The sequence below is a fragment of the Vicugna pacos genome, chromosome 13 (genome assembly GCF_048564905.1).
Source record: "Vicugna pacos chromosome 13, VicPac4, whole genome shotgun sequence".
Taxonomy (NCBI): Eukaryota; Metazoa; Chordata; class Mammalia; order Artiodactyla; family Camelidae; genus Vicugna; species Vicugna pacos.
Window position 1 is genome coordinate 18,733,770 of NC_132999.1, and position 17,134 is coordinate 18,750,903.

General features: G+C 35.8%; 1 protein-coding gene across 5 annotated transcripts in view; it reads right to left on the bottom strand.

Annotated features, from left to right (window-relative positions):
• LEPR (leptin receptor) overlaps positions 1-17,134 on the bottom strand; it is an 83,021-nt gene that overhangs the window by 19,739 nt on the left and 46,148 nt on the right. For all 5 annotated transcript variants that reach the window (XM_072974274.1, XM_072974273.1, XM_072974275.1 and 2 more), the window contains 7 exons: positions 15,687-15,831; positions 9,591-9,881; positions 9,315-9,432; positions 6,869-7,068; positions 4,589-4,737; positions 3,406-3,565; positions 3,204-3,286 (listed from right to left, as the gene is read on the bottom strand). In XM_072974274.1, the coding sequence (XP_072830375.1) occupies positions 3,204-3,286; positions 3,406-3,565; positions 4,589-4,737; positions 6,869-7,068; positions 9,315-9,432; positions 9,591-9,881; positions 15,687-15,831 (1,146 nt within the window). The remainder of the gene's footprint in view (positions 1-3,203; positions 3,287-3,405; positions 3,566-4,588; positions 4,738-6,868; positions 7,069-9,314; positions 9,433-9,590; positions 9,882-15,686; positions 15,832-17,134) is intronic.

Sequence of the window (17,134 nt, forward strand, 5' to 3'; positions counted from 1 at the left end):
TCAGTTTATAATGTGTCAATTTCTGGTGTACAGCATACTGTTTTAGTCATATGTATACATACATATATTCCTTTTCATAATCTTTTTCATTATAGGTACTATAAGATATTGAATGTAGTTCCCCGTGCTATACAGTAGAAACTTGTTTATCTTTTTCATATACAGTAGTTAATATCTGCAAATCTCCAATTCCCAATTTATCCCTTCCCACCCCGTCTTCCCCCGGTAACCAAAAGTTTGTTTTCTATGTCTGCTTTTTATATCAACCAAGCTCATGGAACTCCTATTATATATTCCCCATTGGCAGGCTGGAGTCAGGCAGAAGCAAGCACCACTGAATTCAAGGCTGAGGTATGAGCTGCTCTGACCACAGTCTCCATGAAGGTGTCTGGGTGGGTATGGAGCCTGGGAAACTTAATCCCACCCCCCTTTTTTTTTCCTTACGACACAGAGAATACCTCCTTTGAAGATAATGAAGTATGTATGCAAATAGGACATTTTTCTACCAGAAGTTTCACTCTAATTCTAGAGAAAAGAAATACTGGCAGGGAGTTGAAAGTTTCATCATCTAAAAAGCAAAAAATGAATAACCCTCTGTTTCTGTAAAGCAACAACAAGAAAGAGGTGAAAAGGTAATAATCATCACTTACACTAATCCTAGTAAATTTGTCACTCATTTTCCCTTCCTGGATACGCTGCCACATCAAGTAAGAGAGGCTATCAGGACAGTGTGTATGGCACCATAGAATTTCTGTCCTATAGTTTAAAATGTCATACCAGGTCACTGACGATTCCAGCGTAAAATACAAAATTAGTCTAATTCTATTCTTCCCTTCTACAGAGTATACAGAATATAACAATACACCCTTCCTCGCCCATCACCTTCATCTGTTTCAGGTAAGATTTTAAGTGCTACCAATCCCTTGTAAGCCTATAGAAAGCGTGACTCTACAAGAGTGCTGCTCAATTTTTCTGCCTTGAGATTCTTCTAAGTCAAAAGTTGAGAAAAATAAATACGAACACATATAAATGTATCCCTGCAGGGCTTGGAATAATCTGGGTAGGTGGGGAGTAAGATTTTAGCAGCCACGGCAAGCAGGAAATGTCTGAAAAATCATGCAAATTTTGCATGTTGTATTTTTTTAAATCCATGTCAGTTTTCATATACAAATAATTTAGTTTTGTAACCATCAAGTAAAGGTGATGATAAACTTCCTGACTTTCTAGTATAAGTTACTCTAGGTTCATCTGGTATATTTCCTGCCCCAGCCCTATTACCAGGCATTTTTTTTTTCATGACGCTCTAATTCCTATTATTGGAGAACAGTATTAGACACAAATTTGGGAATGCTCCTTACTACAAGAGGATGGTCCTCTCAGCTTACAAACCAAGAAAATACATGTGTATATGCTAAACCCTGTATATATACATATCTACACAAGTTTCTAAATAAATCCATCTGTGTTCATATTAAGCTAAACATGAGATCATCCTGACGTCTCCAACTCTAATCTATTATCACATGGATCATTCTAGTCTTCTCCTTGCTTGTCTGTATATATAACCAGTCCAACAGTGAGAAACCTGGATCCTTCTTACCATCCATCATCCGATTACTTAATTGTTCAATTCCAGTCTGCATGTCTAACAACACTAGAATTCATAACTCATATCTTGTGAGAGAAATAACTTTATCAACTAGAACAGCTGTTATATACAGTTTCTTTTGCCTTGAGTCTAAAGAATCTACTCATTAACCAAGTTACCTAACTTAGGTACGTACCTTTTTCTGCCGCCTCCTTTGGTGAGGCTGTTTCATACACTCGTCATACAGTTAGAGTCTCTTGTCGCAGTCTGGGTTCCACTCCAGGACCCTCCAACCTCCTAGAGGTGGATCTTTAATTTGCGTGCATTAAGGTTTGCTCTTTGTGCTACGAAGAGTTACAGGCTTTGGCAAATGCACAGCGCTACGTGCTCACCGGGACAACGTTACACTGCATAGTTTCACCAACATAAAAAAATCCCCCCTGCTTCACCGAGTCAACCTTTCCCTGTCAGTCAAACCCTGGAAACTACTGATCTTTTTATCACCTCTATAATTATGCCTTTTTCAGAACGCCATATAAGGGGAATCATAATGTAGCCCTTTCGGGCAGGCTGCTAGCACTTAGCAACATTTATTTAAGATGCACCCATGTCTTTTTGTAGCTTTATAGCAGTTTCTTTCTATCTCTGAATAACATCCCATTGCATGGAAGTATCATAGTTTATTTATCCACTCATCTATAGAAGGATATCTTGGTTGCTTCTAGTTTTTGGTGATTATGAATAAAGCTGATATGAGCATTCATGTGCAAGTTTTAATGTGGACACAAGTCTCCAAAACAGTTAAGTAAATATCTAAGAGTGCAGTGCTGGATCATATGGTAAGACTATGTTTAACTGTGTAAGAAACTACCAAACTGTCTTCCCAAGTGCCTGTACCATTCTGCATTCCCACCAGCAAAGAATAAAAGTTCCTGTTGCTTCGCCAGCAATTTATTATCACTTTTTGAATTTTAACTATTCTCATAAGTGTGTAGTAACATTGCATTGCTCTTTTAATTTGCATTTCCCTAATGACAAATGATGTTTGCAGTGGACTGAATGTTAATGTCTCCCCAAAAAATCTGATCCTAAAATAATCTATTCACTTGGGATACAAATCAGCTCATTCAGGAGAGAATGCTTTGAAAATCGCTAAGCTGTGTACCGGTTGTTTTTGGAAATATCCACTGTGTATTTTCCATCATACAAAAAGAATAACCTGTTGTTTTAATGCCCTTGAGGTATGTGGGCATTAAAAATCCTTTGTTTAGGATTAAATGTAAATAGAATTTTTGGACTTGAAGGAACACTAGACATTATCTAGTCCAATTTTACACTGACCCAGATTAGGAAATGGAGGCTGAAGAGTCTAAGTGACTTTGCCAAACTAGTACTGACACAACTACAACGTGCTAAGCTGATAACAGAATTAAAGTCTCCTAACCGCAGGCCAGCGCTTCTTCCACCTGTACATCTTGGCTCTCTGCAATCACATCTCCAAAACGAAATAAACGTGGGATTGTGGAATCCAAACACGACAGGATTATGAACAATGAAGTAAATCTTTTAAGAGGATAAAAGTAAAATTTAAGAATAACATAAAAATTAGGAATACCTTCCAAAACAAAGTGACATTTCTCTCTTTTTTAGTGATGTCTTCATTAATTATTCTCCAAAATTCGGGTCCTCTGAGAGGAACTGCAAAATGACAAGGAGCCCAAGTGATACGTGTGTTCTTGGAAGGATTATTTTTTCAGTCACATTTGAAGCACACACGTATGCATTTAAAAAGACACATTCACCAAATCCCTGCAGACCTTGTATATCTGTAACAGTGGTGTAGGCCGGAGTGCTCCAATCACTCCAATACCCCAGTCCATCCAGCCTCTGACAGCGCACCTGGACGGCGTAGACGGCACACACGTCTGGCACGGGGAGACTGGTGGATTTTAATTTTGCATCATACACCTCATACATCTGTAAAGTAAGTCAAAGCATTAGACCGATCATTATTAACACATATGCAGCTCAAAAGCCCTGAAGTGCATTTTATTTTAAACTCTAACACTATTCCAAAATTGAGAGAAAATTGGCTTTGTGTTTTCTGGCTTTAGAAATACTCTTACTAGGCTTGAATCATGAGCTCCAAGTTAAGGATTGTCTTAGTCATCTCGTTTATTTCTATCTGGACGACAAGATTTAGATCGGCTCACTTACAAACTTGCTTCCCAATTACTCTCTTATGCTATTACCCATCTGTCCACTAATCCTCTATCCACAGAGGCTTTTAAGAACGTTAGTCTAGTGGTTAGCTAGGGCTTGCTGTAGAGAATCTCTGATGTTCAGTCTCCTCAATGAGCAGATAAACTGTCACATTCATTTCGGTAGCAGTCACTATGATCTAATGACATCACTAGAGTTCCTGCTATTTCTAGGTCTTTGCAGGCTGCTGTCAGAAAACTGACACAGCAAGTCATCATATGCACACTTGCCCCCTTGGGTATGACTCTGGTTGTTTGACAAAAGCAGTTTCTTCCAAAATGCATCCCACTGATCATGCATGCACTAAAGATGCATTCATGTTAGAGGAAAAGGGTTCGTTAGTAAAGTGAGTTTGAGAAACATAAAATGAAACAAAGTCACAAATGTTTCTTTAACCCAGGACTTTTCCAAACCTATACTATGTAATAAACGGTGACTCTACACTAGGGACATGCAGTGATTCAAGGTTTCCTAAACTTATTTAGTCATGTGATTTTTTTTCAAGGAACATGTTATGGGATCAATGCTCTGCAAAACTCATTCTGGGAAATAATAAATTGCAGGAAATTTCAACCCAAAAGGGATAGAATTAGATCAATCTATTTAACAAAAATAGCTACAGAATACAGGAGAGTGTACTGTTATGCCAACAAAATAAATCTTATGCAATGAAATTCTTAAACAGTTATAAAAAACATTTGGTCAGGCAAGCTGAAAAAATTTCCATGTAAAAGGTACCTTCCATTGTACTTCTTTTCCACTTAAACCATAGCGAATCTGAAACTGAAGATTATTTTCTGGAAAGACTGGCTTTTCCCAAGATATTTTCAATAATCCAATTTTTACAGTAATTTCTGCTGTCACACTGGATGGAGGCAGTGGTTTCACTAGAAATTTTTTTAAAAGTATTATGTAACAGTAATTGAAACAGTAATGTTTTAAAAACATTGTGTTACAATCTTTCATACCTTCTATTTACAAAGCAAAGTCTTTCTCAAAACTTTCTCATTCATTATCTTACTTGACTCCCCACAACTTTATGTGATACATAAGAAAGGAAATCTATTTTTCAAATAGAGACGTTGACTGAAAAAAGATCAATACATTGCCCATGTCACTCTGCACGTTAGCAGTAAGACCTGATTAGAAATTGAGCCATTGGCTCTACATGCAAAAGATACCATACTGAGCACATGATGAATAGCAATAGCAAACTCTGTTCTAATTAGAGCTTTAATTAAAGGCAAAAAACATGCACTGCATCCATTTTCACATGTGTGAGTTTCTAACTCTTCTATCGTCTTAAGTATTTCTAGATCACGGTCAGAGGTGGTCTTGCAGAGTGAAGCTTTGGTTCTCCATAATCTAAGGAAAATGGGCTTTTTAAAGGGCAAAAATAGAGGCAAAGATGACTATAATGGCAAGAGGTTTTAAAAAAGAGTAAAAGACAATATGTAAACTCAACATATTTGGGAACTAACTTCATCAACAATAATTCTTTAGACTGTTAATCACCAAAAACCTAAACATTTTTATTACTATAGAGTTTCTCACGCTCATATGCCAAGAAGGCATTCTTCACCAACCAATAAGATGACATACATTTCGCCCCTTAAAAAGATGTCTCCTCCTCAGGAAAGGAAGTATGAGTGTTCAAGGGACCCTAAGCCATTAAATCTGTGATTGCATTTGACTGAATCACACAGATGTCACAAGGATACATTCCAGGAATATCTAGTTTGCAGAAGGCACACTCATGTAACAATAGTTATGTGATTCCCACAGTACCCACACTGGGGAGGTGCGAGGAGCTTTCTGCATTTTATGGATGATAAAACAGTAACAGTGCTCGTGTGACCAGGCCAAGTTTACAAAGCGCATTACAGGTGGAGCTGGCATTTGGATCCTCAAGCTGAATTTCCACATTGTTTTCTAGTACTCCGTAGGCAGTATAAGCCCAATTTTAAAACTCCTTATTTCAGTACTGAAAAGAGTAACATCAAAGGTTGTCAGATAGAGAACCAAATCCATGCTGCAGTTGTCATCCATTACATGTGACGGTGAAGCTGTGCCTGTTTGGGGGGTGGGTGGGAAGGTTCTTTGCTATCCCAGGATATTTAGTACCAGAGAAGTACTGCTTATGGTAAAATCCCTTAAAATGGAACCAAACTAAATAATGCAGGGATGGTGGGGTGTTGGATCAATTAATCGGGACTTCATATTGAAAAAAAAATCTTTTAATTATGACTTTATTCTATATTTAACAAAATGTAGGTTTGAATTCAGATGTGTACTAACTATTTGAAAAAACAATAAATCAAATATTAATTTTTGGTATCATTTCCCAACAAAATAGTAAATAGCATCAAAGAAACTTTTACCTCTGCTGCTGTACAATAACAATTGGGTCATTTGTCAAAGATTTCACAGTGACACTAGAGGGATATGCCAAAATTTTGAAAGGCTCTATTAATCCTCTGAAATCAAAATATCTTTTAAAAAGATGTCTAAAATATTATGGTGGGTGTCATCATTCTTATCTATTTTCTCTTCATTTCACTTTAGTTGTTTTGAATACTTTTGCTTCCTATGTAGCTTTACAAGTTAAAGCCTTGGGTAATGAGTACTCAGATTACAAAAGCTGTCAGAGTACCTAAATTAAACCTTTAGATTAAAACCATCAACCGGTTTCATAAGTATATTTGGAGAAAAACGTAAAATAGTTCATTATTTAGAATAATACTACTAAGTTTCATTCCCAGTGACTAATATAATTCATCAAATTGTATGCTGAAAATATCCCTGTTACTAAAAAATTGTGCTGTAAATAACTGAAAATAAAACCAAAACTGTAACACTTTCTAAGGCTGATTGTCTTTTCTATTCCGCTACAAACAGGAAAAAAAAATCTTTTAATATAATGTGATCAGAAAATGGTAAAACTCAAGAGTTACCCTGAATCAATCTGAATCCAAATCTGCTACTAAAAATGAAGACATACAACATAGTCTGACATACCCACGGAATCAGGAACGACACACGTTGGTGGCGAGTCAAGTGAACCCAACGGGTGATTAATTCTAATCCACATTGTATAGCCGGATAACAGAAAGATTGGCTGAAATACGCATTCATAAAAACCATCTCTCTGCAAGTGGCAGTCTTTGGGTTCAGATATGGGATGAACAGATGGAACATCAGAACAGTAAAGGCTGCTCCTTAAAAGATACAAAAACAGTAAATTAATACACAAATTGATGAAAGCAATAAGATATTTGAGAATTCTGCTTTGCTGTCTAAAAGAGACAGTTTTTGCTCTATCTAAAAGAAAGATGTTCTTATTGGAAAGGCATTTCTGAATTTCCAGCTATATCACAATCTTTCCATAAAAATAGATAATAACCCTTATTAAATACTTCATTAGACACTAAGTAGAGATGCAAATGAAATAAATGACATAGTTCTAATACAGAGATAAGGATCCAACTAGAGATAGAACTTATAACACTTTGAAAGCTAACCTAACATTAAACCTAAGTGATAGAATTTTAAAAGTATAGATCATAGGTCGTAATGGGGCATTCCTGAGATGGAAAGAAAGGGTAAATTCCTTACACTTTAAATAGGGATTAAATGACACAACAAATTGAAAGCATAATTGATAGTTAAATTACAGCATAACTGACATTGTTCTAATATTTTCTAGTTCAAAGTAACATAATTAAAAGAGTATCAATTCTTGATTTGCATATGAATCATATAATCAGGTATATCACCTATCTTCTCAGAGAAGAAAATTAAGAAAGCATTTTTTCATCACTGCATCTCAATCAACACTCCACCTCAGAGCACACAAAGCATTTCTCCTTTCTCCTTTTCTCTCAAATAGCCCTTCTGCCATTATTTGCTTTAAACATGGTATTTCAGTGGTCAAAGAAGCAGTTACTGTTTCCACAGGAACAAGAGTAAGGAGGTTACAAGAAAATGGAAAATCTATATTCTTCTGTCCCTCATTTTCCATTTTTGTGATATCTTTTTCTTCCTGTTTTCTTAAACTTACAATTGAATGTGTGTGTGTGTGTGTGTGTGTGAATGAGTGTGGTGAGTGAAGTTAAATGAGAAAGAGAGATAAGGGTTCTCTGCATAAAAAATGAGAACTATGACCTTATACAGAAGCACAGTAATAATGCACTTGGAATCCAAAGCACCATTATCATCACAACAGCAATAACCATTTACTGAATGTTTACCAGGAGAAATCACACCACTCACTATAATTAAATAAAATATGTCCTTAATTCTCATAGAAACCCAGTAAGTCCTACAATTTACTCCACTTTACAGACAAGGAAATTGAAGCTTAGAGAGATTAAAAAGTACGACCAAATATATGCAGCTAGATTCATGGTTCTTCTGTAAATACTAGTAAGATTAAAATAAGTCAAAGTGCTTTTGGAACAGTCATCCACAAATAACCATTTTTAATGTAAAAATACCATGGAAAGATAGTACAGATAGATTACAAAAGTGAAATGATACACCATGAACATTCTATTGATTTAAAAATAATCGTATCCTGTAAGATGAAGACAGCTATTATTCCAACATGAAAAATGAAGAAATTGCCCCATTTTTTCTAATACTGTGTAAGAACAGACTGGTAGCGTTAGGAACAGAATTCAGAACATAGTATATGAGGAAAGGGATCTGATTTTCAAGTAGAAATTTTAGATTTTAAGAATAAATGAGCACAAGAAATACAAATTGAAAGTCCAAATATAACTTGAGACTGGGCGTTTAAGAGCACTACACATCCTTGAAAACTACTGGGAGTATTATAAAAATTAAAATGTATCCATCTTCTCCTAACCAAGAACGTTATTATTTCAGATAAAAAGTCTTTGCAGAGAAGAATACTACAGGAAGACGATGACTTGAATTCTTTTTAAAACAGGGAGGAATTAAGAAAACAAGCATAAATTAGTCTTTATTAGAACATTTTACTCCTTATTGTTTCTTTCTTAAATAATCTTACCTACTTCTAAAGGCCATTCATATTATCTCCTACAATCTCTGTGCCACACCCTCCAACTTTTTTCTTAACCATTAACCTTCAGCAAATGATACAAGGCTAGACATTCTCCTCTAGTCAATTCTCCAGGTCAAATTAAAATGCATAGAGATTAAAATTTGGGGGATTTCATTCAATAGTTAAAATGCAATTGTGGAGAATTAACTTAATCACCAGGAAAAATAATCTGAAGTAAAAACAAACTACAATCTTGTGTGTGTGAATTTTTTTCAAGAATCAACGATTTATTTAATTCCTCAAAAATTCCTTAAGTATATTCTACCTTCCTCTTTGAGGAATAAATCTACAAAACTTCTGGTAGAGTGATATATTTACAGGAAATGTTTATGTCACCATACCACAGAAAAATAAAACAGCAAAAATGGTACATACCTATGATACCTCAGCTGCAAAGCACTTCCCACAAGTGATTGGATTGCATTAGTTGACCATCTGCAAGTCATTTTAGTTAAGTACCCATCAGTTTCACATGATATATTGATATTGACATCTATTTAAAACACATTAAAATATTAATATAAAGCAAAAACACCAAAACATTTTTAATGAAAATAAAATTTCCTTACATCTTCAAAGGGGCTCTAACATAGAGTCCATAATAGAAGTGTATCTGGTGGAACAAAAGGAAGAAAAGCTCGGGGTTCTTACCAATCACATAAAACTCAGCATAGCGATGGTGGCACTCGTGCTCATTGCAGCAGTACACTGCGTCATAGGTGAACTTCCCTCGAGGTCTGGTTGCATTCAGATTGGGAAAAGTAACTTTGCTAACATGGTCACCCACAACATCATACTGGCTTTGAGGAATTTTCTCAGCTAAATTCATCCACCAAACAATCTTTTTTGAGGAAACAATCTTGTTTTCATTTTTATAGATGCAGTGAAAAGAAACGTTAGATCCAACACTTGTCAGAATTTTAGGTGGGAAGTATATGACATCTGTAATGGGGGAAGGAAGGCAGGGTATCAGAGGAAGACAGAAAACATCGTATAAGCAATTGATATCATTTAAAAAAAAAAAAGATTCACAAGGCATTCAGGATTACAAAACTAAAATGAGTGTGCCCAGAGACTGAAGAACTGTGGCTGCCTGCTCGTGCACAATTAGTAAGTGCCCCAAGCACTCACATTCCCAAGTGACTTGAGCTTCCATAAGGGTCTTCAGTATTTTCTAAACACAGAGGCTTACTCATTATAAAATATGTTTTAGTGAGCGGTTGTCACTTGCCGATAGGCAGAAAATTAATGAAAATGAAATATAGTAATTCCACATCAGACTCTGCTGGAATCAGTTAACCTTAGGGCAAGTTCTTAAACAAATCCCTGTAAAACAAGTAAAACAATCCCTGTAAAACAAATCCCGAAGAATAAATAGTGATTGCCATTGTCTTGTTTGGATATATGAAAATTTCAAATAAGCAAGTAAAGTAGAGACATAAGCTTTACATAGGAAATGTAGTTAGGAAATGCGAAATTAATGATGCAGTGATAAGCAAAGCAGGCAAAACTGTAAATATTGTTCTGTAATATCATTTTTTTTCTAATGGAGGTACTGGGGATTGATCATAGGACCTTGTGCATGCTAAGCATATGCTCTACCACTGAGCTACACCCACCCTCTGTAATATCATTTTAAGTTATTTAATGCCAGTATCCTGTGGTTGAGGACAAGGGGAATCAATATTTTTCTAAAATATTATTTTTAAATGCCTATACACTACTCCATACTACTCTTTCAGTCTCCTATATTTCTTATTAGAAACAGAATAAAAGTAAATGAATGTTTACATAGGAAGAAAGGATTTCTGCCACAGTACATTACAAGAACAGTGTATTTCAGTTGGACAATTTAAGGTAGGCTATTTTCTGCTGATAGAATATGAATATCTGTTTTCATACATGTCATTTGGTTTCCCTTTGAAACAAAACCACAAATACTTCATTAGTTTTTACTATTTAAGTTTTCTCTTTTCTGTAACAGCCTGCTAAACTCCACTGTCTTTACACTTAAAATCCACATAAGACATTGTCGTGTTGTATGTCTACAGTGGAGCATAAACAGGAAAAAAACTTCACAGCAGGAAATTACTGGAGAGAAGCCAGTCCATTAGATTTATAACCCCGGCCCAGGGCGGCCCTCAGGCTTCACTGGTGCATTACTCGCTGCACACAGGCACACAGGCACCCAGCGCCGACCCGAGAGATCGCTAACCTTCCTTCAGCATGCTCGCAGCTCCTTAGTGAGCTGCCTCAAAAGTCTCAGAATAATTCCACTTTTTAAAAAAAGAGTATACATGATGTTTCAAAAAGTTAAGCTGAAGCTTTTAATTTGAAAGATAATTTAAAAACTCAAAGCATTTCACTTCAAAATTACATGCCAAAGTAAGATTTAATTGAGAAACAGAATTAAAGTTACAGTACTTTGGCACAACTGTGTGCTAAAATAGCTTAAAAAGAAAACAAATTATTAGAAGTTCGATGATTTATAAAATTTACATTGAACAAATGTACTGAAATAGATATGAGGTAAATTTTGAATATTTAATTTTCAAAATTATATAAATGTATCTTTTATTGTATGAGATACTACACAATATTTAATTTGTAAAATAAGAAGACAATGATTTTCTTCTCATGACCAAGTATCAATACCTTTACAAGATCTATATTAATGAATTTTATTTAAAAGGGAAATTCTACTGATAAATATTAGTAAATTACTCAAAAGAACATAAATCACGAATCAAAACACTTTAAAGTTATTTTATCTAAAATTTTAAATATGTTTCTTTATTACAGCTCCAGAAAATATATTTTTTTTAATTCTTGGAGCAGACTACCGATTTTTCTTTAAGAAAAAAATATTTTCTCTAACTTGGTAAAAGAGCTGTATAAGAAATGTAAAAATTATCTAATATCTGTTTCTCCTCTTTCCCAGCAACACGAATGCAGGTAATTAAGGTATTACAAGAATTCAGCACTTCTAAAGTTGTTTTCACTGTGTAGCATAACCTAATTGCAATATTCTTGCACATCATAAATTCTGGCAAGGTCCTGGGTTTTCCTCTAAAAGTCCTGGCTCTCCCAACGGCTACAGAGAAAGAACATATTCAATTCATTTCAAAAGAATCCATAAGAATTCCTGGACTAGGAATAGTCAATGCTTCACTAATTGTACATTTGGTAGGTTACAGCTTTATTATATTAATGAAGAAAAAGCAGTAGTTACAAAGGTACTGAGAATTAGCATTCTGTCTGCAGCAATATATTGGTAACCTGCTTTAAAAAAAAAAAAACAAAAAACAGGGAGGAAGGAAACAGTTCAGTGGTAGAGCACATGCTTAGCATGCATGAGGTCCTGGGTTCAATCCCCAGTACCTCAATTAAAAAAAAAAATCATTGCAATCAGCAAATCTATCAAACTCTTCAAAATCTATCCAGGAAAAAAAAAGCATGTAAAATAAAAATTAAAACAAAACAAAAAACCCCAAGTGTTTGAAATGATAAGGCAGATATGCTAATTCATTCTAAATGAATTAATGCCTCAATCTTACAGAATGTTTCTGTTTGGTGGATGCCTTTACAGCACCTAGGAGAGAACAAGGAGGGAAATCCAATAACATTAAGTAACTAGACTTAAGGGAGAAGGAGTTAAATTTCTTTACACAAGAATAGGAATTTCCTGAGTCTGGAGACACTTCGGTGTTGCACACCTTTCAGGGAATAAGCCTCAAGTTTGGTAAGCACTGTAAAATGTGTAAGTTCCCGCAAACGACATCAGCAAATCTAAACCTAAAAATAAAAAATCTAAGCAACACTGAAACATCATTTACCAGAAATCATAAAGGAAATGAGGTGTTCCACTAAAATGCTCTATGTAATTAAGCTGACTACTTACTAGCTTTGAGTACCAATTTTTAGTGCCACCAGAAAGAAACCTTGCATAATTATACATTTATGTACTTAACCGCCTTATTAGTGGTTACAAACATGAACTTTGGAATCAGGCTACTTTCTAATTGTGTCAACTTTTACAAGTTACTTAAGCCTATCTAATTCTCCACTTCTTTGTCTATTAAAGAGGAGCAGCAGTACCTATTTCACTGGGTTTTTGAAAGGATAAAATGATAATATATGCAAAGCACTTAGAACAGTGTCTGAAACACAGGAAGCACCCAATAATTGTCATTATTACTATTATTACTCAACAGGGAATGATCAACCTACTTATACCTTTTATCTGTGATTCAGTACACATTACACCATCACAGCAGACAATACGGTAATAGAGAAACGTGCCTGGGAGATACTGAAGGGTGTAAGCTTTCCTCCCACTCTTGGTGTCCTAGTCTACTTTCTATTTGGCAAGTTTCTGTCTTTCCCTTACTAATCACTTAGTACCACTCAGCAGCATCTAAGCGATCCAAGCTTGCTAAATCACTAAGCTTAACTTTACACACATTGCTAAATGAACAAACTCTGCCCTTTGGGGCAGCTATTCACTCACTGTCTGGATTTACTTTTCACTTATTTTCAGATTTTCCTGTTTGGGATGTCTCAAGTCACTAGAGAGACACACCTGTGTCAAACAAGTAAAAGGCTAACTGTTAATGGTAACATTGTTGGATATTGTACAAGTAAGTAAGTTGGCAAAGCTTTTTCACAAAACATGCCTGTATTAAAACTTTGTGTACACAAAACAATAAATATTTGCCTATGGATGGGCATATACATGTCTATATGTACTTTATCATATATATTAATAAGTCTGATTAAATTTTACATGAAAGCATAAAAATCTTATGTAACATATTAAGAAGCCAAGCAAATTTAATCCTACAGATATTGACATGAACTAGGAAAGTAATAGAAGTATAAAAGGATTTGCATAAAGTAGAATAGAGCTAAAAATATGTCCATCCAAAGGTCTAAAAACCTAAGTTGACAAACCAAAATAAAATTTTATGTGAACTATATAACACAAGTAGCTATTATATTATACTGAATCAAACTTTCATCTTAATCCAATGAATATATAACATTACTAAGAATCACATTCTAGAACAGTATAAATGTATAACTTGAACATCAGCAAACTTAAAAACAACGATTCCTTTAGAATTTCCTTTTTCTTCAGAGAGGGTAGGGCCTCAGATCTAATTAAGAACTAAAACAGTAAAGGATAAAGCCATTTTTGTGTGGAAGAGAAACATTTCACCAGATGGTTAAATAAAGGTGCAAAGCACAGGCCACTCAGACGGGGAGCAGGGGCTGTTGCCTCTCCTTCCTTTGTCAAACTTCCCTCCTCTGCCACCCATTTCACCCCATCCCATAGTGTAAAAACCTTCACAGGACATTCACTGAAATTTTATGCTGTTAATTCATTCCTCTCTATCTACTTCACAGCTGGTCATTAAGACTTATTAATCGATGATCTATAATTGAAGATAGAATAAAATTTGAATTTTCAGCATCATATGACACATACCATGATACTCTAATTATTTGAGGACTAGACATGACAAATTCCTGTCTTCTAAGTCTGTTTACACAAGGTCCCTGACTTTGCCAGTGAGAATTAATTCTTTCTGGTGCTTAGCCCTTAGTTCAGCTCTTCTCACCACCTTACTTGCGCTAAGCAATTATTTACGTATCTTGTCAATCTCTCACCTTCATTAGACTTTGAGATTTTTAATATTGAAATTGTGGATTTATAAACTATGATAGTTATTAAACTATGATCTACTATTTCCTGAGTGCGTACTAAGGATCAGGCACTGCAGTAAGCCCTTTATGTGCATTATTTCATTCTATCCATATTAAAAAGTCTCTGTTTTACAGATGAGGAAATTGAGGCATAGAAAGATTAAGACAACTTTCCAAATGGTGCCAGGATCCCTGTAAACTTCTGGGACTCCAAAGTCCATGCTCTTAAACCACTCTACTACTTACTTTTCAATAATCAATGCTTTTTAAATAGTAAGTAATCAACAAGTAAATTTATTTCATTCAATGTGTTGCATATCTGCTTAGTGTTTTACATGGTACTTGCTATCTCATACATCCAAAATCAACCTGAGTGTGTCTGCCCATTTGACAGAGCAGAGTAATTCTGCCCATTTGACAGATCGGACAACTAGTCAAAGGATCATGAGGTGTCTTCTTACAGTCCCTCCCTAGCTTGTGCCAGGGATGGGACTGCTGGACTCCTGGGCCTCTATATAAAACCCTGCGCCTCAGCTCACAAGGAAGTTGTGAACAGACTGCAGTTTTCCTGATATTTAAAGATAACTTTAGAAATACGAGAACTGAAAGTGAAAACTCTCAAGAGCAAGCATCTGGAGTGAAAAGAATTGTTTAATTATATAATACATAATATTCAAATAAATTTTAATAGTTAAAATCTATGCCAAATAAATATATCTGATTTTCAAGTACAAACTCAGGAAACATCCATCAGTAAAAGTAGTGTCCTGAATTTGTAAATTTGGAACTTTTATACTAACTCTATCTTTTGGGTAAGAAAGAATAATTTAGCACGATACCCCCACGGATGCACACAGACGTGGGCGCTCTTACACAGGCTGCCACCAACAGGTTAACGTTTTCAAACTTTCACTTAAAAAGTAATATGGTGTTGCTCCTTTTGGTTTACTGCCACAAAATTTAAGATGCTTATAACATGCCAAAGGCAAATTCAGGAACCATATTCTTCTGTCAACAGAAGTGACTTACAAAACCTACCTTGTGTGGTAAAAGTAAGCGGTGTACTCCAGTCACTCCAGATTCCTGGGCCATCCAGTCTCTTGCCCCTCACCTGAACCTCATAGGAAGACCCAGGGAGCACACTGTCTACTAGCAGAGAAGCAGCTGAGACAATCTCATCAGCCTGTTAAATACCATTTGAAAACATCAGCACATCAGATCAATGTGAAACCTTAACCAAAATTGATTGCAAGCAGGTCTCAACTAATTACAAAGAATTAAAATCTTACAGAGTAGCCAGCTGGCCCATCGTGGAATTACACAGAGCTCAATAACCCAACAACAAATGTTTGGTTGACATCAGTCAATAAAACTTTAAATTGCCTGTGAGTCCAAGGAAAAAAGTCACAATGATAATCAACGCATATTTTTAACTGAATGATAACGAATATTGACGTGTCAGGATCTGAGAAGGACAGCTAACGTCAGTGGGAAGCTTCAAGCCACTGCTGACAGCTATCACACACACGGTAGAATGTACAGAGAACTATAAATGTTCCTGGAGGAAAGCATCATGAAGCAGGGCATGAATAATTTTAAGGACCCAAGTCTGATGATAAACTACAGTGAATCAAAATACAGTTTATAAGCTAGAGGGAAAATATCTCAGAGACCTCTCTGCGTAAAACAAGCAGTGATGTGCCCCGAAGCTACTGAACTTCCTGGCTCATTAGACTGTGGGGTGCTACAGGCTAGAAGCAGTGAAAAGCACTAGGAATGCATTATACACTATCAGGTCACCTAGATTTCAAATCCTACCATCTCCATTTACCGTTGAGAAAGCTGAAGCCCTGAGAAGCCTTAATGGCTTATTCCACACATGACACTGGATTCCCATTCTGCTCTTTATGAATATAAAGTCTTCAAAAATTAGCCCAGATCCAAAAGAACAGGTTTTTTTTCCCCCTTGAATTACATAACAGTTAGTTTCACAAGTTAAAGTGCCAAAGTCTTTCATGGCCCACAGGGCTCTTTGTGAGCGCCTCCTTCCCCCGCCCCTCTCTGACCAACCGCTCACTACCCCGGCCTCCAGCTGCTCACCCAGCTTAAGGCTTCCGAATTGCTGTTTTCTCTACTTACAACCCAGTTCCCCCAGGTATCTACATCACCACCTCCTTCAAATCCTTGCTCAGATGTCACCTTCTCCATCTCTTCCCTGGCCTCCATTTAATATTACAGTCCACCATCTCCCACTCACATTCCTAAACCCCTTATCCTGTTCTACTATCCCAATATATCCTGAGCTGTTGGCACCCAGTAGGTGCTCAGTACTAACTGAAAGAATGAAAAAGGATTTGACACACTATACAGTACAAATGCATGCACTTGCATGTAAACAAATATATTGAGTAGTAAGAAAAAAGTAAGGATGGCACGTAAAATCAGAAACCAGAGAAGGTCTTTATGTGAAAACTTTATAATGATCA